The sequence below is a fragment of the Agelaius tricolor genome, unplaced genomic scaffold, assembly GCF_023055355.1.
Source record: "Agelaius tricolor isolate 1412-34295 unplaced genomic scaffold, bAgeTri1.0.p SCAF_5, whole genome shotgun sequence".
Lineage (NCBI taxonomy): Eukaryota > Metazoa > Chordata > Aves > Passeriformes > Icteridae > Agelaius > Agelaius tricolor.
Genome location: NW_027269265.1, coordinates 44,882,590 through 44,906,869, shown reverse-complemented (window position 1 = coordinate 44,906,869; position 24,280 = coordinate 44,882,590). Strand labels below are relative to the sequence as shown.

The following is a 24,280-nucleotide window of genomic DNA, read 5'->3' as shown; positions in this document are numbered from 1 at the left end:
ACCACAAGCTTGTTCATTGCCCTGCCATCTAGTGGGACACTTATTTAAGACTGTTCAAAGTTATCAAGCCATAAGGTTTAGCTCTCTGCCCATGAAATAACCCTCTGTGCATAGATTACTGCTAACCACAAGTAAGATGAAAGGATCTCTAATGTGTTTGAAGTAAAATAATACATCACACATTTAGTGGAATTACATCTACATTTAGTGTGGATACTCTTGGATGTACTTCTGTGAGACTTATAAACTCATAACCTTGAGTTAATTGATTGCCAAGGGCAAGGAACCCTGGAGGCAGGACAGCACTTCTGTGAAAGTGTTAATTACTGAACACTAAAGCTCAGGTGGATAAAACTCAGTTTTTTTGATAAGAACTTGTCTGCCTCCGAGAGTGAAGTTCAGCTCCCCAGTCAGGCTGTGCGAGTAGTTAACCCTCACCCACTTTATTAAACCAATATGTGAGGAGAAACAAAGCTCTACCGACCAAGCTGAACAATGTTCCCTTGCTGTGGCAGACACCCTGCCCCAGCCCAGCCTTACCGTGCATGGCGTGGCGCTGGTTGGTGAGCAGCTGTGCCAGCGCCCAGAACGCATCCTCTTCGTTCAAGTACATAAGGAGGATGGCTGCAATCTGGCTCATCCCTTGGCAGTAACTCACTTCCTGCAACAGTCAAGAGAGGCACACGTGCTGCCATGCTGGCAGAGCCTACCATAATGCTAAAGCTGCCTGTACTTCCCTCTCCTCTTCCAAGGTCTGTCCCATTTCAAAGTCTTTACCGTTTATGTCCAAATTCACAGCTCCCATACATCTAAAGCATCTACCACATCACTGACTCATGGAGTAGTTTGGGTTGGAAAAGGACCTTAGAAGATTATCTCATCCAACCCTCCTCAGGGACAGCTTCCACCAGACCAGGCTGCTCAAAGCCCCATGCAAACAGACTTTGAACACTTCCAGGACAGGGCATCCACAACTTCTCTGAGCAATTATTTCCATGCCTCACCATTTTAAAAAATGTTTTCCTTATGACCAATCTATCTTTGGGATGACATAAAGCATGTGGCTCCAATGCTGTTTTGCATTCCTTCAGCCATATGAGCACTGAAGTAATTAAACAGTAAATAAATCTGGTAAACATTTATCTGGCATGAGGGAGGCTCCTCAACTAACCCCCTGAGCATCTTCTAACTGTCCCCTCTTGGAGGTGGAGACAGTAGGTTCAGCTGCTAATTTCAGCTTATTCTGCCTGTATCCTTCAGCTAAAAATTACTGGTTTGTTGTAGTAAATAAGTGTTTTCAACAAGGATACCATTTGGTGCAAGACAAGAAGTCAGAAACATGACAGACTGCCAGAAAACTAGTGTTGCTGAAAAGCCAAAGGGCAATCCCTTGTTCTTTGCTGACACTCTAAATCTGCCAGATGTCATTTACCAGGTGACAAAATGAACAAGGGAATGAAACAACTGTGGAAAGATTCTTGTGCTGCCAGAGAGTCTTGCAGCTCTCTGTACAACCCACTATTAGGACTTAAAATTGGAATTACCACTGGCTAAATAAGTGTGTGTTTATTACATATATATACACATGAAAATATGTATGTCTACACAAATACACACATATATAAAGCTTTTCTTTAAATCTTTACACACACACACATATATATAAAGCACAATGCTCTTCATGTTAACTGGAGTTACAACTTACAGTATTATAAACCGAGTATGCTGACAGGACGTGGAAGAGTGCCTGTTGCCTGGGGAGAAAGAAGGATATTAAAACACCTGAGCATGAGGTCTCCAGCTTCATGAACACACCAGTACATACACACAGAGAGCAAAGATTCTGAAAACTCCCAACCAGCTGGTACTTAATGCTTTTGCAAGGAGCAGGGCTCACAGAACCAGAAAGCTTGTTCCTTGGAGACTGGGTAGGGCAGCCAGGTGTGACTTACCCCAGTGACAAAGTCACTTCAAACCTCTACAACCCAATCTGTTGTGAAGACCCCATCCCTTCCAGATCCTGATGGGCCCACCCCCCATCATCACAGCCATCCCAAACCAAGCCTTCTGCAACTGTGAGCCTTGGGGGACAAGGCACTGCAACAGGCTGTTGCTTGGCTCAAGAACTGGGCCTGAGCCTGCTCCAGTGTGGACCTCTCTGAAGAAAGAATCAGCAGCCCAGCACCTGTGGGTCACACTGTGTGGTGATGGTTTGAGGAGAAGGCAAAGATGGCTTTGCTCTGAGCCAGGAGACTGCTGGCTGTTGATCCAGCTCATCCCTCACAAATGCACTGGCAGGACTGCCCATATAAGCCACAGAAGCCTTCCATACTCACTTCACTCCGTAGCGCTCCCGGAACATGATGTGGTTTCGGAAGGTGCGGTTAACATCCAAATCTATCTGCTTGATTTCCGATGAAAAACTCTTGGCTTGTTCTTTCATTTGCTGGAAGGGAGAGGGGCAGATGAGAGGCATGAATCAGACACCATCTCAGCCTGTACCTCTCTCCAGCAGGGAGAAGGCAGCATTCCTGCAGCAGGAGTGGCAGCCTGGGAGCTGCACAGAGCTATCCAGAGCAGGGGACATTGCTGTCCTGCAGTGAGCAATGAACTGCAGCCTGGAGGTGAGCCCCTGTCTGTGCTGCTGGCCCAGAGAGAAGGGGATGACCCCACACTCACATCCTAAGACAGAAGCAGCTGCCAACCCAGCCTTCGAGCCTTCGCCCATCTTCCAATGCAGATACTGAGTTTTAAGAATCTAAAACCTTTACAATTCAATTCCACTCTCATTTATTTTGACTTCTTTGCCTGGCTGGCTGTCATAAAGCATTGAGAGCTCCGTTGATCCTTAAGGAACCAATACACAGATGTACACAGCACTATCAGCTTTTCAGAAGCTCAATCATAATAAAGCCCAGACTGTTATGACAGACTCTGTGATCTCCAACTACTACTTTCCCTGAAGAAGAGAGTCATCTTTAGTTTAAGGAGTTTCCACCAGAAGAACAGTCCTGGAATATTCTCTTGGGCTGGTACAAATTTTAAGAAACTGGCAGAGTCTAGAACAGAAGCTAAACTCAAAGCTAAGAATCCCCATGTTCCCCCCAGGCTGGCTAATCATTTAAGGCAGCATCACACAGAAAAAGGATTTAAGTCCACTGCAAAAGAATGGAAATTCAAATGAAAGTTTAAGACCACCTCATCCAATTGTGCCTTCAGAGCCCCAAGATGAAGACGTTCCATGGACAAATCTCATGGCAGTCCCATCTGCAACCCACTGTTCAGCTCTGTACTGCAGGCAAGGACCACTATGCTATAGCTAAGCATCTCATTTCACAGCCCTTAGATACCACCAGTGATCATGCCCTCTTCCTTTAATGTCTCCAGGGTTAACTGCAGGAAGAAAATACATTTTGTGACTGTCTTCAGGCACACTGAGACTCCCCAGCAGATTGGAGGCAGCAGAGATGAGCAGCAGGCCCAACTTGCCTTGAGTCCAGTGTCAGGACCCCTCCTGGCTCACAGAGGAGACAGAAAATAAAACATCTGCACAGATACTTATCATCTGCTCCAGCAGCTGCCATCCAATGAATGCTTATCAGCCTGACACCAGGTGCCTCCAGGCTGCTGTTGACCTCCCAAGGAGGCCACATCAGCTCTGGTGAACAGCAGAAGGTCATTTGCACCCACATGTGTTCAGCACAGCCAACACTTTGGATGATCACAGCATCTTGGGAATGTTAACTTCAACCTTGAAAGCAGCTGTATGGAGGAGCAATAGTAAAGGGGCTATTTTGAATTATTGCCTACACAGGACAAGCGAGGGTCAAGTGGTGATGGAATGAAGATCTGATGAACAAAATTTCCCTGCTGTAAATAGTGAGGTCTCTGTATTCTATGGCTCCTTGCCCTCTATAAAGCAGACAGACTACCTGAGAGAATATGACTATTCATGTGCACTGGGTCACTTCAGTTCAAATCTTCCTGCTAAAGGCCCTCTTGTTTTCCCTGCCAGAACAACACAGAAATTTCCCAAAGTAAATACCTTACTTTAGGTATTTTTAAATCATTGCACATGAATGGCAGGTAGGTCACACAGGACTTTGTCAACTCCATGCACCCAGGAGGCTTTACTAATTGTGCAGACATTAAAAAAGAAACACTAGATGGGTTATTCTCCTTTTTTCCCTAATGTAAATAACCTGGGGCTCCACAGATGCTCTGTTGAGCTCATTAGTGCTGTGAGTCCTGCAAGCTGGTGGCAGAGCAGAGGCTAGAAAGCTGAAAGTCCCATCCCAAAGACCTTGTACAAAGCAGTGGGTAAAAGCCAGGCTGCCTCTGTCCTGCCCCATGGCCAATATGTTTCTCCTGCTGCCTTCTCAAGCTCCCCTCAAGCCCTCTGGCTGCAGCTAATAAACTCCAGGGAGGCAGAGCATCACACCTACATGAAAAGCAAGCGTGGAATGTCCCATGGTAACCTTCAGGCTTTTGTGCTATGGGTTATACCCCAGGGAGAAATGGGGTGACCTTGGAACCAGTTCCTTCAGGACACAAGTCTGAGGCTGAGGCTTAGTCCCTTCTTGAAAGCAAAACCCCTCATCCAGGACCTGCACTGAGCCTCTCCTGGAGGAAATTAGGGGAGAGCTAATTACTGGTGGCAGGCAGCACCAAAGAAGAGGTAGATTAAGATGATCTTGTAGAGGGTTTGCATCCAGCAAAGCCTATTAGCCCTGAAGCTCCTGTTTATCACAGACCCCTCTGGAGCACAGATAACTCCTTGTGACTTTCATTTGTTTGGATTGCTTCCCTGCCTGTGTAACACAGCTTTGAGAGAGGGAGCACAATTTTAATCTGCAAGCTGGGAGAGCCTCCTTATCTGTGCTTACTGTGGTGAGCCCAGCCTGCCTTCCCCCAGCCCCTGCGTGTACCTCCATCCCTGTGACACCTCTCCAGTAACATCCACACTTGGTTAACTATAATGAGTGTTAGCATCACCCTGCTTAATAGGCAGGGAATTTTAGAAACACCTGTTGGAAGCAGCTTTCAACCTCCTCCCTCTAAAAAATAATTGTCTCCACAACACCTTGATCCTCACCCTGGTACATGATGCAAAAGAAATCATAACATAGCTTGGAAAATAAGTTAATTATCCACCAAGGGTTTCCATACTCTGCCTATGGAAAGTTTCCCCTCACTCTTCCCTGCATCTTTCTCTAAAGAAGCAGTAACACTGACAGCAGCTTTGCTCCCAACTTCCAGCAGAATAAATGGAAGCAGCATGTTATAGAAAGCAGCCAACTAACATGCTAGAAGAACCTAGCTTAATATAAACCCACGGACAAAGAGTTGAAACCCTTTGCATTTTCAGTCCTCATCAAACCAGCTCCATCAACTGATCTAACCTCCCTATCATCCTTCTCCTGCTGTCTTTGCCAGGTAGAGCCCATACCTCATATTTTCCTTCATTCTCCTTCTTCATCTTCTCAACATCCAGCAGAAGTGACCAGACCTGGCCTCGCACCTGAAGCGGGATCCCTTTGTACACACGCCGGCACATCTGCAGAGAGGAAAACAAGTGCAAGTTTAGCTGGGTTCTGCTGGTGGCAAACACATTTTCTCCATGGTTTGCTGCTGCAGATAATCAGCCATCTGAGCAGACACCCCAGGCAATCACTTGCTCTCCCTGTGCTGGCACAGAGAGGGCATCTCCGATCTGATGGATGAGCCGAGTACTTGCATCCATCAAAGACAACTGTTACTCAATCAAAATCATAGAACAGTTTGGTTGAAAGGGACCTTACAGATCATCTAGTTCCAACACCCTTGCCAAGCACAGGGACACTTTTCACTACACCATACTGCTCCTAATCCCATCCAGCCTGAACCTTGAACATTTCCAGGGATGGGGCATCGACAGCTTCTCTGGACAACCTGTGCCAGTGCCTCACCACCCTCACAGTAAAGAATTTCTTCCTTATATGTAATCTAAACCTGCCCTCTTTTAGTTTAAAACTGTAGCCTCTTGTCCTATAACTATCTGCCTGTGTAAAAAGTCATTCTCCCTTGTTTTTACAAGCCCCCTTTAAGTACTGGAAGACCACAATGAGGTCTCCTCAGAGCTTTTTTTTCTTCAGGCTGAACAACTCAACCTGTCTTCATAGGAAAGAGGTCTTCGTTCACTTCATCTCACAGATGCTTCTTCCCTTTTTCTTGTAATAAAGCCCCCATTAAATTTCAATGGAAAACAGAAAAGAAAAAAAAACCCTTTTTTTTTTTCATTGCTGACTACTTCCATTAAAAGAAAAAGCTTCATAAGAAAGAAGAATCTCCTTTCCTGAATACTTTCTTCCTTTCATTCATCCCACCCATGAAATGCCTTGCAGCTGCACAACAAAACCCACAGTAGCACTCCTCCAGATTCCTGAGGAATCTTGGGTACACTGAAGGACTGTGGCACATGCCCAAGCTCCAGCCATGGAGGGTATTTATGGTGCCTTATGGTGCTCCCTCAGAACCAGGCAATTCCTTGGGAGGGGACAGAGGTGCCAGATTTCCAGTCATGAGTATGAGCTTGAAGCTGAGAAGGGCAATGCCTGATCAGGCAATCAACTGGAGCTACTGTCACTGCCTGGTACAAATGCCAACCACCTTCAAAATCCCTCTTCTTTTTCTAGGGTGTTCTGCTTCATGCAATTCAGGCTGATATAAGAGAAGAACTGCAATCCCCAGGGAAGCACAAGATCATAGCAGAAGGTTTTCTGGATGTGGGCCTGCCACATTGCCATTGCCACACCCAGCTGAACACCTGCTTCTCTTGCCTTTCCTTTCAGACCCACCTTGCACCACCAGCTCTTTTATTTCCAACCTGAATTATGAAGCTCAGCCTCTCACAAGGACATTAAGACCTTAACCATGGCACTGTCCTGGCTCACAGCCTCCATGAACACAAACTGACACTCATCATTTCCTTACTGTCTTCATGGCAGCATTGTGTCTACTGAGGGCAAAACCCTGGAATGGTGGTCCTTGTCCCAAAGACTTACAAGACCAGGAGGTAAGACAGGAGTTGGGCTTCAAGCAGACAGGCTAGGGCACAGCAAAGAACTAACACCACTATCCCAGTCAAAAAAAGTATGTAAAATAACTGTAGTCTGTAGGACCAGGAGAACCAGATGTTTATGACAATGCTTTTCCACTCCATTACAATAAATATTTCAGTATTTCTGCTGACAGAGAGTGTCTACAACATATCCTGATCCTGAAAGTATAATGGAAATTCAACATGTAAAATGCCATCCTCAGAACTCCCCAAATGCTTGCTCTGCTCCAAGCATTGCTTAGCACCAGCTGTGAAGGTCCAGTGCATAGCCAGGATGAAATCCTGCAGAAATCCTTGACCAGATCCTGCCCTTCCCTCTGTAAAATAAAAGCTGCCCTCCAAAAGCAACCTCACCAGCAAGACATGCCCATGGAAAGCCACCATCCTGTTCAACTGCATGCTGCATTTCAAGTGGGACATCACTAATTCACCATCTGCACACCCAAAGGCTCACATAAGGAGGTGCTCTAAGGACAGCAAACCTTCATACCATGTGGGGCAGATTCATCCCCATTTCCCTAGAGTCATTAAATCAGGATGAAAGAAGTGCAATGCACCAAGAGACACAAAGCAACAGGATTAGATGAACCACATCCCCAAAGTGGTAGATGCACACAAAAGCTTGGCTCCTGCAAGCACTCATGCCTTAAAGCAAAAGCTGAGGCAGAATCAAGAAACCAGAATGTGTACCAATTCTGACAAGAACACTAATTCTGAAAAGATTACTTATTTCCAGTGGATTACAAGAGACTGACTGACAGCTGCCAAGGCATATGATGATACGCAGGTCCATGGGAAGGAAATAATTTTGTTTTGAATTTCCAGAGCTGGTATTGTTGTACTTTAATGAGTGCAACCCTCAGTGGCATATAGAAATGCCTCTAATGATTTTCTTTGCACAAGTGCTAAAGGAACAGGGGAGGTACAAAACATGCTGAGATGGAACTGAAATGAAATGCCTTCCTTTTATTTACCCAAAGGCTTTCCTCCTCCCACCACCTCCAGACACGAAAGTGATAAAACCTCAGAGCTGTGAGTCACCCAGAAAAAAATGAGCAACTTTTCTTCATCATGAAACTTGAAGGAAAACAGGGAAGTTACCATACAAACAGTATTTATGATGGGATGAAAAGACAGAGGGGTAAGGCAGCATGTGATGATAGTCAAAAACAACCCTCAAGGTCACTCTCTTTTAAACCACTCAGCCCTTACAGATGGGAAGAGAGCACCTGGATCATGTCCCATGCAGGCTTGACAGACCAATGCATAGGCAAGAATAGCAAACACCATTGTCCTTCACAAAAGGAGGTGCTGGTGGTCAAAGCAATGGCTTGAGACACTGTAGAAAGGCTGTGTCAGCCAAGGACTGAAACCACAGTGTCTAAAACTTGCTCCAGATTTTACCACAGGATCATCTTCCCTCTCTGGGCCTTAACATACAAAGCTCATGGCACAGAGGCCATCATCACCCCATCCCTATCTCTCCCCTGCCCACATATTTTCTCTGAGGTAGATGGGATGGGGAAGACTATGGAAGTACAGACTTGAGCTCCATTCTCCTGCACCAGCAATCTCCTCTGAGAAGTACCCAACCAATTGTTCCAGCTCTTGAATACAAGGGATGGAGTCACTGCCTTTAAAGATAGAACATGTTTTTGAAGTAGTAAAGACAGTGAAATTAAAAAGGATTTGGGAGAGGTGGGTTGGTTTTTGAAGCAGAATATACACACTGCAGTTCACCTTCACACTTTGGAGTCTGTCACTGTTAACTTCTCAGCCACGTGCATGGATCACCAGGAAAAGACTGCAGGAACAATGCCCAAATTTTGGGTATCCATGGCAATATCTCCAACACCCTAAAGTGTTGGAGACATATGCTGGATATATACAAGAGCTTGAAAGGAATATCGCCTTCCTCAATTCCTTTAGGACTCAAAGAGTGATCCTTCCAAAGAGAAAGGACTTCTTCACATCCTCTACCAGTGATGTACCAGAGGAACTGAGCTGTGCAAATCCTCACCTGGAGTGGAGGATTTCCTTTGAGTACCACAAAACCTGCTGACTGATGATGTGGCCATGCAGGATGCTTGGCAGTCTGGACATCAGCACACGTGGCTTTCTTTCCATAAGGTTTATGATTGCTCCCAACTCATCCCAACTCAGCTGTTGTGCCTGCAGCTGGAGCTTATGCAGCTATTCCTGACGGGGTACCAGCAAAGCAGGGGCAAAGTTAAATCCTAAAGCTGGTGGGCCATGGGCAGGCATTTATAGTTATTGCCCAGGCTACCTTTGGAGGAGAGGAAAATGCTACCTGCCTTTCCAAAATGGGAAAAAAAAAAAAAAAAAAAAAAGAAGGCAAAGCCACCCTGCAACTCCCAGACAGAACCCCCTTTCCTTCCCATGGCATTTGAGGCAGGAGATCTGACTTCAGCCAGCCCTGGCACGACAAGTGTCTGCTGGCTGTCCCTGGCATTAGCAGACAGTTCGCTCTTGGGGGGTTGTGTCAGTCCATACAGATCCCCGATTCATCCTAAACCGCTTTGCTGGCATGCACTGGATTAAGTGCTCTGCACTCCCATGACCTTAGCAGAGGCAAGGCTTCCCCCCTGCACAAAGACAGGCTTTGCCTAAAAACCAGACATCTATGACCAAAGACATCCCTCTCTAAAGGTCCCATCCCACATAGCCAGCAGCAAGATGCAGCTTGGAAATGATGCAGAGGTCATATCCTCCTGCTATGACTGATGCTTCTGGCTGAAATCCATTTCAGGGCTATGATGAATAAATTATCCTGCTGTTGCAGCACACACAGCACAGCCTTTTTTAATCAGCAAAACTGTGCTGCCTGAACTGTGTAGATTCTTACAAGGCACCAGCCATTTCCTAACCTTCCCAAGCAAAGTCAGTCTGGTGTTTAAACTTGGGTTCAAATCAGCAGTGAAGAGGAGACAGACCTGAGCCTCCCTGTGCTGACCCCTGAATAACACAGTTTAGCACTTCTTTGCAGGTTTGACATACCTTAACTCTGCAAAACAATGTCATCCTTTCATGGACTCCTTTATTTTTGTACCCTTTCCCTTGTGGAAATTCAGCCAAAAAAGAACACCATTGCATCATTCCAATCCCACCCATATGAGGAATTGTGCTGAGTGTCACTCTTTGCTGATCTTGAAATTAAATCAGATTGTTACAAAATGTGTCTAGAACAGAGATGGAGACAGATCTAAGGCAATGATGAGCACAGGGAGCCCCAGGGCATCACTTTAATTAAGATAATCCTATTTGTTGCTCATCCTGAAACAGGTTATGCCAGAAATTATTTCAGTTCCTAGCCAGGCCATTCTAGTCAAGGAACTGTAAAAGGTCCCACTATTTTTTTTTTCAGCCTTATTTCCAATAATCTGTGACAATCACAAGACCCAGAGTGCCATCAGCAGCATGCAAGGATGCACACAGGCTGCAGGTGGGAGAACAAAAAGCCAAACCTGCTGCTCTCTGGCAGTGGCTCATGCCAAGGGTCTGAAAAAGCTGTTTGCTTGCCCACTGACAGGTGGCTGCTTTGGGGTCAATGCCCTGGATGGATACACAACCTCACTCCTCCTGCTGACATTTCACAACACAGAAGATGAGACAACAACCTAAGCCTCAATCAGATACTAAAATGATGTACAACACAAAGGCTTGCTTGCTAAAGTCCCTCTTCATCAAGCACTAGATATGATCAGATGTCTGCCAGCTCCAGCACATGAACAGGGACTGAAAAGGTTGGCCCTTAAGTCCAGGAAGTCTCAGTCTGGAAAATAAGATGGGTTTCTACATCATTCAAGCAGAATCAAAGTCAGGGCAACTTCCCTGTGAAACTGCTGGTGGTTCCTGCAACAAGATTTTTTCCCCTCTAATAAAGCACAGGATATCAAAATTAACATCAAACTGAAGGTTCTTGTTTTCAAGAAGAGGATTTTTTCAAAGATGACACCTTAGTCATCGTTAAAATAACACAGAGTGGCTGTCTTGTGACATTTGAGTTTTATCATGTCAGCCAAGTGGTGAAAACAAACTTGAAGGAAACATGCAATGCAGATGTGGCAGCCTGAGTGCCCAGAGAAGGAACAAAACCAACACACTCTGCTTTAGAAAAATCAGATCAAGGGCTTGTCACATTTACTTTAGCTAGAAGAAAAGACATAGCCTCTGACATGACTGTGATCCCAGCATAAGGTCCTTGAAATGCCACAGTTGAACTGCATCCAGCTGTGGCAGCAGGAATATCTGAGTAGCTTCCATGCTCCTGACACAAGAGCACGGGGGTTTCACATCTAGGTGTAGGATACAACCTGATTTTACTTTTTTTATTAAAAGAAGTCACACTTCTTTTGTGCTTCTCAGTATCTTTGCATTTAATGGTGTGTGGCTGCTACAGACTTTACAGCCTGCACTTGCCTTGGTGCCAGGCAATGGGTGTTAGGCTGGACAGGACTGAAACCAAAGCTCCTTTCTACTCCCCAGGGTCACCAGACTGTTCCTTCCCCGCTTGGGGCCAAGCACTGCTTCTCTCTTTGCTGGGAGAGGGGATGGCCATTTCCGGTGTCCCAGCACGGGACAATGCCACCTCTGTGTCCAAGAGTCATCGACCATTTACAGGCTGTTATTCATAACATCCTTTATTCTACTACAAGAGCTTTCTCATTTTCTGACCCAGAGACCCTCAAAACCCACTTGTCAGTCTGACCCTTTGCCAGCCAGCAGATCTGAGTGATATCAGCTACAGTGTGCTCAACACCCCAATAATTATCAAGGGAAATCCAAAACAGACAGCAATCAGAGACTGCTGCTGCTCCCCATCACCCATGCTGGATCCTGCCTGTCCTCACCATCTGACCCAGGAAAGCCAAGGTGTGCAAAACCACTCATCATTACCCACCCCAAACACCCTCCAGGACCTGAAGGAATTCCCTGTACCCTGCTGGAATTTGGTGGTTTACCCACAAGGTCACTAAGCAATTAGTGCTAACTTCTAATTAGAAAGAACCAAGTCACAGGAGAGCCTCTGATTTTGCCCGTGGAGCAGCACTGATTAACAAAGTAATTAGAACCAACCTGAAGTGAACAGAAGGATTATAAAACCCCAAGCCCACCTCCACCCCATCCCTGCTGTCATTAAGATGATTTTGTTTCTGGTTTTGGTGGTTTGTTTTTTTTTTTTTTTTTTGAAGATTGAGACTAGAGCTGGTCTTTGGCCGGCTGAACAGGACATGACTCCTGACAGCTGAGCAAGGAGGATGCTCTGCTCAATGTTGTCCCTACAGCTATGCAAATATTCTTCAGGTATTTCTTTCTACTTAGTCTTTTTAACCAAGTTCAAATTTCTCCCAAGGACTCCCAACAGGAGCTAGAAGCAGTCCAGCCAAACACCCCATTCCTGCTAAACATGAAGGCTTCAGAGGCCATGGAAACAAGGCAATGCCAGGCTTCATCCCTCTCCTGTGCAGAATGCTGCAAGCAGAGCAGGTCAGACACAACACTCCTCTCCTCACCCAGCAAGGGTCTTGTCGTTAGGTTCAAAGAGTTTTTTGTTTCAAGAGGTTTGTAAGAGGAACATAAAACAGATACTATTTATTAAAAACAATTCAGTTTTGAAGTAGTGTTTGGTGCAGAGTTCATTTTAACACCAAAGCAAGACATAATGTTGGTGTCTCCACCCTTGATTTCCACAGACAGGTGTACACAATATGAAACCTGAGTGGCTTCTCACAGGCACAGCTAGGAGCAAAATACAAAATCTAAGCATTGTTCTAAACAAATAATTCTTCCTCCAGGGAGAATTACAAGGAACATCAACTAGGCTGTCTCAGTCACATCTCCCATATCATTTCCAGGAGGTGGAAACACAGCAGTAAGTGCTGGTGTGCACTGCTCTCTGCTCTCACAGGGCAGGGAGCCAGCTGGGCACACGAGCATCCTTGCTGTGCTCCTGCTTGCACAGCTGCAAGTGCAAAAATGGCAGCAGCATTTAGGAAAACCTTTTTAAAGCCATGTAAGTCAGAACAGGACTTTTACCTCGACTGGTAACCCAGAAATTTCTAGGAAAGCTTTAAAATATTAAAGATAGCAAGTAGAATCAGGCAATGTTCCAGAGATCTCTGGTTTTTCTGTCGAGACTTTTTGAAAGCCTGACTCATCACACCCACTTTTCCAGACATACACTCTTTTCCTCCTTACCTTGTCACTGTTTCTGTATTTGCCCCACTTCTTCAGCATCTTAAGCCACTTGTCCACGCGTTCTATTTCCTGCTGTTTTTGCTGGCACAAGGGAGAAGAAAAGACAAATTTAAGAAAAAAAAGCCCCAGGAGATGCCTCTTGAAAACATAAAACTTCATCCTCTTAGGTTTAAACTTCTATGCAAAGACCTCACATCAGGGATGGGAATAATCCACAGGTGTGTGCAGAAACTGGTAATTTCAGCACTTGGTAATTAAAAGCAGCATTGGTGAAAATGACAAGACACACAGGCTTAACATAGAGAAAGCATTCCCAGGAGTATTCCCTGACAAAAAACATCTTTGCAGGTCCAGATAGACTCAAATCCTATCACTGTATCAGATCAGAAGAAAAGTGATTCAGTCCCATTTAGCAGGGTTCTACCAGAGGACATGCTCACATCTCAGGGAAGATGAGGATGGAAGTGATGGTTACCTACAACTTCCACCATCTTCCCTTGCACATGCAGTCCCCTTTACGAGCCACAGCTGCTGAGCACTGTGCCAAAGCAGAGGGAAAAGCCCAATATTGCTTTAAGAGGTGGTTTTTCAGTGCCATGTGGAGGAGGAAAGTTGTCTGACCAAGCAAAATAAAAGCTCCAACTGCTGGGCATTGTGCAGAGTCCCCACCTCTGGGCGAGCAGCAGTGACCAGTGGGTGCTGGCTGCCTGCTTTGCTCTTACTTGCTCATTTGTTTCCTCAAAAAACATTCCCTCCCCAGCTGGTGTGAAAAGGATGCCACATCCATGATGACAGAGCTGGCAGCTCTCACCTTCTCCTCCAAGGCGGTGCGGGTTGGCAGCTCCTGCTCGCTGGAAAAGCAAGGGGTCACTGGTTACTCCACAGGCAAGAAAGGGTGGGGGGGAGCACAGGGTGCTGCAGCTCATGGACCACCTCAGACACTTGAGGGGGTATTTCCTGGGGACTTTGTGCCCTTCCTACAGCTGTCCCCAGTATGAAAGAGGCAGGGGAAGCATCATCCAAAATCCCACCACCCAACAGAAGCGTTAGGGGGTAATCGAGCACTGAACATAACTAGAAATCCTGGGCACACATCTCCTCTTCAATACATACATGATTAGCAATTTAAAGGGTGGGGAAGCAGAATTTCTAGACAGCAATTGATTAAAACCTCCCTCCTACACACAGAACACCTACTATTGTAACTTCTGTTAAGCATCAGAATAAAAATAGTTATTTTTAAGCATTTTTCCCAGGCACAGGGTATGTAATTCATGTGTGCCTTGGTTAGGATGAAGATTTCTAAAGGAAAGGTTTCCTAAGGGAACCAAAGATGATCAGATATCTTTTCTGGTCTCTTCCTATTCCTCCGTGAATCATCAGGTGCAAACACAAGGGTCTCTACCTCTGTGGCATACACAGAGGCACAGGAACACCAGCCTGCACCTTCTAATGCCAGGCTTGTGGTAGGAAGCCATTTCTGAGCCTTGTCTTGCAGCAGATGCAAAGCATCAGTGTCTGCACATGCACAGTTGAGGACGGAGGCCCATTTAGACTTTCCTCCTGCATTTGGGATTGATCAAGCCAAGCCACAGAGCAGTTTATGGGAGAGATGCTGGGCCAGTCATGTTCAGTGCAGAAGGATGGTCCACACACACACAGAGGTCACAGAGGAAAGGAGAGGGCAGGAGCACTTACTGCAGGAATCCAAACCGGTCTGTAACTTTGTAGAGTGTGAAATCGGCATCTTCCCAGTGGTCAATCTGAGCTCCTTCCTGTCTGCCCTGAAAGCAGAAAGGACACCTGTGAGCTGGTCCCAGCATCAGGAATGCCCCAGTGCCTGCATCCTGCACCCAAAGCCTGTAGACTACATCCCTCTCTCCTGAATGATAAAAGGCACAGAACCAGGAGAGCAAAACCTGCACTAAAGAGCCAAATTCAAGGCAGAGAAAAATGCCAAGTTCAGCCTATCCAGCATTCCATGTGTGCCTCTGCTAGAGGCTGGGAAAAGCTGTACATCAGATAAAACAGTGTTGTTGGGCATAAGCCATCCTGGTGTTATGGGAGCACCAGAAGCTCAGCACCTTTCAGTATCTATGCTGAGCACACATGGGACCCTCAGTAAACTCCAGGGATGTAGTAAGAGGGGATGTATAGGAAGGGAGAGCTGGCATGAAGCCTAATGGCATGAGGGTTACTGGGGCAATGCCTGCAGAGAGGCAAAAGCTCTTATTTGATGCATTCCTAATTGATTAAACAGCTTCAGCCCCAGTCAGCATGCTGGGGAGGGGCACGAGGTGGTACCTTCTCATACTTGGCGACGATTTCTGCTTTCTCCTGGGCTATTAAAGACTCTATATCCTTCTTCATATCAGAAGCTGTAAAAAAAAAAGCAGGAGGGAGGGGAAAGGAGATAAGTAAATGTGTACACAGCATGAGAAATATTTTAGGAAAGTGCTAATACAAAAAACGTTTGCTGACAATTTTAGCTTCCAGCCATATCCCACAGCTAAAATTAGGCTGAGGTTGCACAGTGCTGTTCAGAGTTTGTGGAGCTTGCCTGCACACAGCAGGACTGCCAGCTCCCTGCTCTGGGACAGCCCAGCCCGAGCAAGGGGGGCTTGCCTTTGTTCCCAGGCACACACATGGCAGTGTGAAAGACATGGCTTTTTAATGGAGACACGCAAGGCAGCCACGGAGCGCTGGCCCAGCACAGCACAGGCGCCAGCCAGGCGCTACTTGGCAGAGCACCCACGTGGATGACAGCAAACCACTGGCTCTGGATGGGAAGCCAGGACATGCTCTGTAGGGGCATCCAGAGGCAGATTTAACTTCAAAGAAGAAATTGAAAAAAGTTTTTGCTTACTGATGTGTGCATGAGTGTTGCAGTGCGTTTTTGTATTTTGTAATACTTTGAAGCAGCTTTGTTTTGTATCCCCATATTTTTCCCAAATGGTTTATCCCAGATTGTACTCCCCTCCCTTTACCTGTGTTATCCCTCTCCTGGGATGAGATCATCCCCAAACTCCCATCCTGGCTCTCTGTCAATCACTCAGCATCCCATCCCTCCATCTAGAAGTTTCGGTCCAGGTCTCGAGTGATAACCAGAGGCCAGGGGTCAGCCCCCCAAGCCTTGCCCCATACGCTGTCCTATATGCCTATCCCCTAGTACCCATCCCTTAGGGTCACTCATTGGTTGGTAAAATGTTATCTACTTTTGGTTTCCACCTCCCTTTAAATGTAACCTTGGCACATCTCCCGGGGCTCTCGGCAGGAGGCCCCTGAGGTGCAGGAGCTCCTTTGGGATCCTAATAAAACCTTGGATTAACCCCTGCTCAGAGTTGGCCCTTTATCTTCTACCGATGTCTCTAGTGTCTCTTGTGCTGCAAAGGCGCCCAGCCCAGGTGCCCTCAGCACCCTCGGGGCACACACAGACAGTGTCTCCCTGCCAGCCCAGGTGCCCTCAGTACCCTCGGGGCACACACAGAGAGTGTCTCCCTGCTGCCAGCCCAGGTGCCCTCAGTACCCTTGGGGCACACACAGACAGTGTCTCCCTGCCAGCCCAGGTGCCCTCATACCCTCGGGGCACACACAGAGAGTGTCTCCCTGCTGTCAGCCCAGGTGCCCTCAGTACCCTCGGGGCACACACAGACAGTGTCTCCCTGTCAGCCCAGGTGCCCTCAGTACCCTCGGGGCACACACAGACAGTGTCTCCCTGCTGTCAGCCGTGTTGGGGCTGCCCCCCGGTGTCTGCCGACTCGGGACTGGCCCAGGGCTCCTGAGAGGCTCACAGAGGGACTGAGACACATGAGACAAGTGAATTGGCCTCTAGATGATTACCTCCTGTATAGAACTCCAAAAGAAAACAACACAGCAGCAAGATGCCCCCACCTATGCTGAGAAGGACCAGTCTTGGTCTAAGCAAGACCCAGTCCAGGTCCCTGGGGTCTGTGCCCCCTGCTCTGCTTCATCCCATACACATACCTATGAGCAAGGTAAGTTCCCACATCAAACACAACTTGAGTGTCGTCCTGTGCAAGCCCAAAGAAGCATCCTCCCTGTCAAGCCATAACTAGTTCCTCAATCACCAAAGGTGGAACTAACACACCAAGGAGAAAATGTAGGCAGACAAAACCCCCAGGGAAGGGGGTTATATAATCAGGGCTCTTTCATGACCCGCTATCAGACAGCAGCACAGGCATGGCACCACTTCACACTCATCCATTCAGACACTGGAAAAATGCAACTTCTTCAAATTCATACCAGGATTGGGTGTATTTTTCCCTCTTACTGACTCCACAATCAAAACAGAGCAAGGACAGAAATATTAAAGTGTGTTTTGTTCTTTTATTTTTCCAAGCTGCAGCTCCTACTTCAAATGTGAACTTTGATCAGTACATTTTAATCACAGCTTAATTTTCTAATGTAGCAAGGTCTGAGTTACTGTCTCACCATGTCACCTAATACTTCTGCATCTCCTGCTTCTCACATTTCCTGTGAAACTTATAAGCAATTTCACTCCCCCAATTCTGACTTTGTTGCTGTTGTTGTTTTGGGGCCAAAAAATTCCAATGATGTCTTTTACATGCTGCTAAAAATACTAATATTCTGCAGGCTACAGGGGAAAAATAAACTGTATGTCAGATTAAATGGGCAATTTTTCAAGACACTTATAAAGTAAAAACTATTCTGAACATCTCTGACCACACTCTAAGAGAATAACAAAGGAAGAGCAGCTTGGTACCACGGGAGGATTTACACAGCAAGAACATATATATTTTGGCATTCACCTCTGCAAAAGCCTCTCTGCAGCCAGAAACACCAGACTTTTGCAAAGGAGCCAGTTTTTAATCTCATCCCTGGAATATGCATATTTGTTTTCTCTTTCTATAAAACTGCAAAGGACCAAATTTAGGAAAAAACCTGAAAGCAGAGAAAATGCTTGATGGCAGTGGGAGGGCTGGAGATGGCAAGAGGCTTCAGCGGCCTTGGGGTGTGACCACAGTGCTGCTGCTTGGGAGAGCAGAGACGGTGCTGCACTCAACGAGGTGCTTGTCAAAGTACTCTGGAGAGGGAACACAACATAGCTTAGCTCTGTACCAGCAGATATTGAAGAGGGTATTTTTATTATTTAATTCTGCATGTGCTCAAACTCCAGAGTAGTTTTGACATCATGATATTATACAGCCTTTGCTTGAGGGAAATGACACCTTGTGTACATGGAAATTACTGAGATTTATTTTCTGAAGGATTTGATGAAACACAATTTTTTACTTGATGTAAACAGGCCTCCTATAAAAAGGAACAGGTTGTACTGTACCTGCCATGCTTCTTCATATACCTACGTATGACTGCATACTTTCTTTTTTTAATATAACACTCAAATTACTTTCTCAACCCTGCCACCCAATTTTCTCCTGAGAGTACTGTATTTTCTTAGAAAGAGGTTTTTTTTTCCCATGACAAACACACAAGATGAAGCTGCTATGAACAGGAATAATACGAAAATGTGAACTGTGCAACAATGGTATTAGATAATTAACTAGGATATAAGCAACAGAAAGCCCTGAACCATGCACATTTAAATTCGGCCCCAAAACAAAGTTATGAACTAGCTCCTTTTAAAAAGAATGAGTTTAAAACATCCACAATCTGTCCTCTCACACTAACACTTGCAGCTTCCAGTCTAGGATTTAAGGAAGTAAAAATTATTACCAACTACAGTAAGCCTAAAAAATGTTTAATGAAAATGCACATTACTGCCAACCCACATTCAACATTATCTAGCTATCAACAAACCTGAAATAAAATACCCAATTTTTGAATGAAAGCAACTTTCCTTGAATTAATTCACCAGCTGGAATCGCAAATATTGGCAGCAAGAAGAAAGTATCTGCATCAAAAATCTAAGACTTCATGTTAAAATTGTTCTCCATCAATCAGATTTACTGTAATACCCTTCCCACAAGCCCCGTATTTTTTCGGTCAGAGCTGCCAAGCTCCCATTGCCCCACATGGGATAGCACCTGCTAGGACCAGCCTGGCTGGGACAGGGGAACCTCTGTCCACCAGCCACCAGCCCAGCTCTGCAGCCCTGCTCACTGCCCAGGAGAACTAAGCATTTCCCATGGCCCAGCAGCAGTGCTCCTTGTGACACAGCCCAGGACACACATACGTCCCCTGTCACCCCCAGCCACAACACCATGTCTCACACTTATCAATTCATCAGCAGTCACCCTGCCAGTGCTTGACAGATGGGCTTTTGAAATGAAAATATCAGCAAAATCTCTTCTCAGCAAACACAGCATAGCAACATGTTCTCAGTCTCAGCCTGGATTTGAGGATATTCTGGAACCCAGATTTTAAAACTTTTGTACTGTAGAATAGTATCTACTCAAGCCATTTGAGATTAAGACTACATGTTTGTAGTTGGTTTCTATTTGGTGGAAGGTCATTGAAAAAGCAGAAATGGGTTTAGGTGAATATGTGCTCTCATTCTGACTATGTCCACTTAACTTTAAATAGAGACTGCTGCTAGGAGAAGAAAAAAAGGCAAGTTATGACACACTGTACTTCACTACCACTCTGGCCTCTATCAGAGTGAAACTGCTGCTGTGGAATAAGGTAAAAAAGGTTACTTACTACACTGCTGAAACACAACAAGTCACCGTTCCTGTTTCATGTTCTATTTTAAAAGCACATTTAAACATAGCATTTTATGTCTTTAGCCATCTATGGTACCAGCCTGCAATTTTTGCTTTAGGGGAACAGTTTTAAGGAAAAGCATATACATCTATGCAAGTGAAAATGCTTATACATCTGCTAAGGCAAAAGCCTGTAACAAGGTACACCTGCAGTCTGCACCACCTCCCAGCAGAGCACTTTGAAAGCTACAACTCACTTGTAAAGCTTCTACTAGTTGTAACAGTGACTCACACACTGGCACGCCCTGGAATAAACCTGGCCATGCAGTGAAAGCAACTAAAGCAAGCTGTGAGAAGTTGAGTAAGCCCCATCAGGGCTTTTTAAGTGCATGAAAACAGGCACCTTGACACACTTCAAACCACACAGGCAAAGGGCTTGAAGCAACCTGCCCATCCTGGCTGCCTGGTAGAACATGGGGGGACAGTCAGCAGCTGCAAGCCAAGAGAAGCTGTCATCAGAGGCTCTTTTCCCACATGCTCAAAGCTTTTCAGAAGCAAAGCCACAGCATTACACCACTGCACACACCTACCATGCACAGCCAAAGCAAGCATGGCTTTGTGACTGCTCCACCACAGCCTGAGGAAACCTCAAAGCCCCCCAGGGCACGCAGGAGGGGCTGTGGGCTCTTACAGGTGGGCACGGGCATGCCTGGCTGTGTGCCCATGAGGTGACAAGCCAAGGAGGAAGTGATGGCCACGTGCTGCTGACTGCAGGCAGAGCTTTTGCTTTGTGAGAACCAGCCCCATGCAGAAGTCAACCTGCTCCTGAGGCCGTGGTGCAAGACAGGCCAGCATCCCCATCTCCAGTGTGGCAGCTGCTGCAGCATTTTTTTACTAGACCCCTAAATTTGTACTCCAAAATGGACAACACATTCAGTGCACTTGCATCAAGGACTTCTGCTGACCCCCCTGTGCAGATTCTCTCTCGTTAACAAACCCAGACTGCAAACATTCCGGCCAACACCAGCTTCAAAACACTTCACTGGACTGTGCATCCCTGACCTTAGCTCAATTCCGGCGCACAATTACATCCCTGCTACCAGAAAGGAAATCAAGACCTGCACTCACAAAGTGAATTACAGCTTCAGGAATGAAATTACTATCCAGCAGGATGAACCAAGATACAGGAGATCCTGTTTGCATATTTATTTCCTTGACTACGACCCAGGAGAACACAAGCAAGCTTTTTTGTTTGTTTGTTTTAAGAGCATAAGGAGCACTAAGCCAGCTGAATTGCAGGAAGGTTTGTTTTAACTGTCTTGGGGTCTTTGAAAATGACTGCCCATAGATCACTTTAGATGAATCACAGATGTGCTACAGAAAATTCAAATGATCTCCTGTCCTAGTAAACTTGCATTGTATCTGAAACTGCACAGGATGCTGCGCTGGATAAAACCACAGTCACCTCCCTCAGCAGAGGTAGTGGGAACACCAAAAGAGAACCTCCACCTCCACTGCAACTCACTTTGATGCCACCAGCAATTACCCCAACAAACCAGAGCATCCAGCATCATTGTAGATGAGATCCTGCTGATTTACTAGCACGTGTAACCACTGTATATGACAGCTCTCAGTGCGATTCTCATTTGCTCCAGAGCCAGTTTATGAGCTTGGAGAAGACAGGATGAAAACATAACCCAGCTCCAAGCAATGTGCCCTTACCTGAGCCTTGTATCAGGTGCCAAGATTCATCAGTTCAGCTGGAGTTGTCCACTCCCCTGAAGGCATCTACCTGACAGGAGCCAGTGGTCTCTGCTGCAGGGCAGTGAGGACCCCCAGTTGCCAGAGCCCACCGGTCAAAAGCCTTTCGGCTCACCCCCACGGCCCCAGCTTCACGTGGCTGATCTCCTCCACCTTCGTCCTCTGCCACGTGAGAGCTCACCGCAGATGGCTGGGAGAAGAGGCAAGGCAGGAGGCAATCCACACTCTCTTGTCCCCCAGCCTCACTGCAAAGGAAATAAGAAGTTGATCAGTTTTCCAGTTCTGGGACAGCAAAGGCACCATCCTTTACCAACACAGGGGTCTTTGAACACAGAGGAAAGGAAGGTTCCTTTGGAGCTGGTGGGGAAGGAATAGGCTGTACCTACAGGGCATACAATGGCAGAAAGTAAACTGCACTTGTGTACATTGCAAAAAAACCCTGCTGTGGTTTTTCTTGCCATTTTCCACCCTGCTTAGGTCGCAGGGTTTCCTGTAAAGGTCTGAGAGCCCAACACACCTTTTTACCAGCAGGCACGTGGCACTGGTAGCTCAGCAGGCAGAAGATGGCCCATACCCAAGCCAAAGGCACAGTATTACATTCTACTTCAGCTAATCTAAGATTATGTTGCCCCCAAGAAGGGCTGCAATGGAGGGTTCAGGCCATTCCTTCAGGACTTGGGTCAGGTTAAGACCAAGACACATCACTGACTTGCATGGTAGAAGAGCTGGCACCAGCTGTGCCACCTGAGCCACCTTCCAGCACTGGCAGTTCTCCTTGATACAGCCAAACAGCTACACAGTCCAAAGGACAGCAGAGCCCAACATAGAGCTATCACTTACAAAAACCAACTTTTTAGTTCTCACCTTCAGCAACTCAGAGAAGCAACATGCTAATTCACAAGTGTGAAATCAAGACAGCATCCCAACATATGACATTCTGCTTGAAATCAGCAAGCACTGGGCAGAGGAAGAACAGCTCACTTCTGCCATGAGCCACCACTTTAATAACACCACCTCTCTTCCAATCCCCCTCACAAACACCAGCAAATGGACTTTTCCACACAATCCTGAGCTGTCCTGTGCTGAATTTCCCTGTTGTCACCTCTCCAGCATTCAGACACAATGACTTGGAGGCCTTAAAGTGCAGAAGGCCTCACATCCTTTCAGGCCACCATTATAATCAAGCAACCCATTACACAGATTATATATGTTATCACCTAGTAGGTTATAATGTGTCACACACATTCAAGGCAGATTACACACATTTGCCTCTATTCTCCCAGTTTGCACCAAGCTTTTACAGTACAATTGCAAGCTGTGGTGACAAGACTTTGCTGCTAGACTACAGAAATATCAAAAAACCCAAATAAATTAGCCAAGTCTTCTAGTTATAGAAATAACTAAAAAGCCATGTAAACCTGCAACTATATGCTACCCATCCCCTCAACATGAGCAGCACTACCAATAAATAAAACCTCTTTTAACCCTCTCCCCACCATCCCTCTTCCTTTGCTCCCAGTACTTACACCCTGCTCTCATTCTCACACACGTTTTTGGTGCCTTGGCGCTCTTCTCCCCAAGGATGGAGCTGGGAGGAGATAAACTGGAGGGCTGATAAAGAGCTTTGGTCTCCTCCCTGCTTATGCTCAGTAGGCCCAGCCTTGGTGCTTCTGCACAGCTCAGCTGTTGCAAAGTCAGAAGATGCAGCTTTAGACTAAACCCTCTGAACAGAGCAGTGAGTCTATAAGCAATTCTTTGTCAGCTTCTATTTTTAGACCTCACAGGGAATAAAAGAGCACCCAAACATTTTTTAAACTCTTTTTCATGTAAGCTCATCTTCTAGAGACAACAATAGCCAAAAAAAATAAAATCCAGACAAAGGACTGCACAAAAATCAAAGATGCGTGAGTTATTTTTAAAAGCATCATTATTTAAATGATTTTTCATTTGAAAAAAAAAAGCAGACTGAAGAACGCAAAGGTCCACATGCTTCTTTTGGGAATTGAAGAATTGAAGATTAATTTTCTCTCTGCATTCCCTCCTTTTTTTATTCCAGTGTCTATAAAAAGGGAAAAAAAGAAAAAGCCAGAGGGAAAAAAAAAAATCTCTTTTTTGGGTGACGCACTGACCTGGAAGGGAACTGTATCAACACAGAGCTTAGTAACAGGCTTCTTCTGTTTGCTTAAGACTGGAAAAGCAGTTTGCATTTCTTTAACCATAAACTAAAGAAAGCTACAATGATGGTCATTCTCCACTTGGACATGCATTCCTCTTAAAACACTGTATTTTATTTTTTATGGTACATGTAGCAACACTACAGGACACGCTACTCTTCCCTTGTCATTCTTGCCTTCAGCTATACTTGGCAATTTTGGGTAAGCTAAAGGCTCCTTTTGCTATTTAAAACTTTCCCTGGTTCTGGCATGGCAGGGCACAGTCAGCTCGAGGCCACCTACCCCCAACATGTGCCCGAAGCAGCAGGGTGAGGACACGTGTCCTGGCTGATACCCAGGATGTCACCCTGGGCACTGTGGAGTTAGTGATGTTCCCTAGCCAA

At 46.0% G+C, this 24,280-nt stretch overlaps 1 protein-coding gene across 5 annotated transcripts in view; it reads right to left on the bottom strand.

Annotated features, from left to right (window-relative positions):
* The window catches only part of LOC139590260 (USP6 N-terminal-like protein), a 76,882-nt gene that overhangs the window by 9,603 nt on the left and 42,999 nt on the right, over positions 1-24,280 (bottom strand). For 4 of the 5 annotated variants that reach the window (XM_071427651.1, XM_071427653.1, XM_071427652.1 and 1 more), the window contains 9 exons: positions 21,685-21,968; positions 15,623-15,696; positions 15,017-15,102; positions 14,130-14,169; positions 13,319-13,399; positions 5,450-5,557; positions 2,337-2,446; positions 1,706-1,754; positions 541-661 (listed from right to left, as the gene is read on the bottom strand). In XM_071427651.1, coding sequence (XP_071283752.1) covers positions 541-661; positions 1,706-1,754; positions 2,337-2,446; positions 5,450-5,557; positions 13,319-13,399; positions 14,130-14,169; positions 15,017-15,102; positions 15,623-15,688 — 661 coding nt within the window. In that variant the 5' untranslated portion in view covers positions 15,689-15,696; positions 21,685-21,968. Of the gene's footprint in view, positions 1-540; positions 662-1,705; positions 1,755-2,336; positions 2,447-5,449; positions 5,558-13,318; positions 13,400-14,040; positions 14,170-15,016; positions 15,103-15,622; positions 15,697-21,684; positions 21,969-24,280 lie in introns of those variants that run through there. The other variant, XM_071427655.1, reaches the window with a different exon arrangement.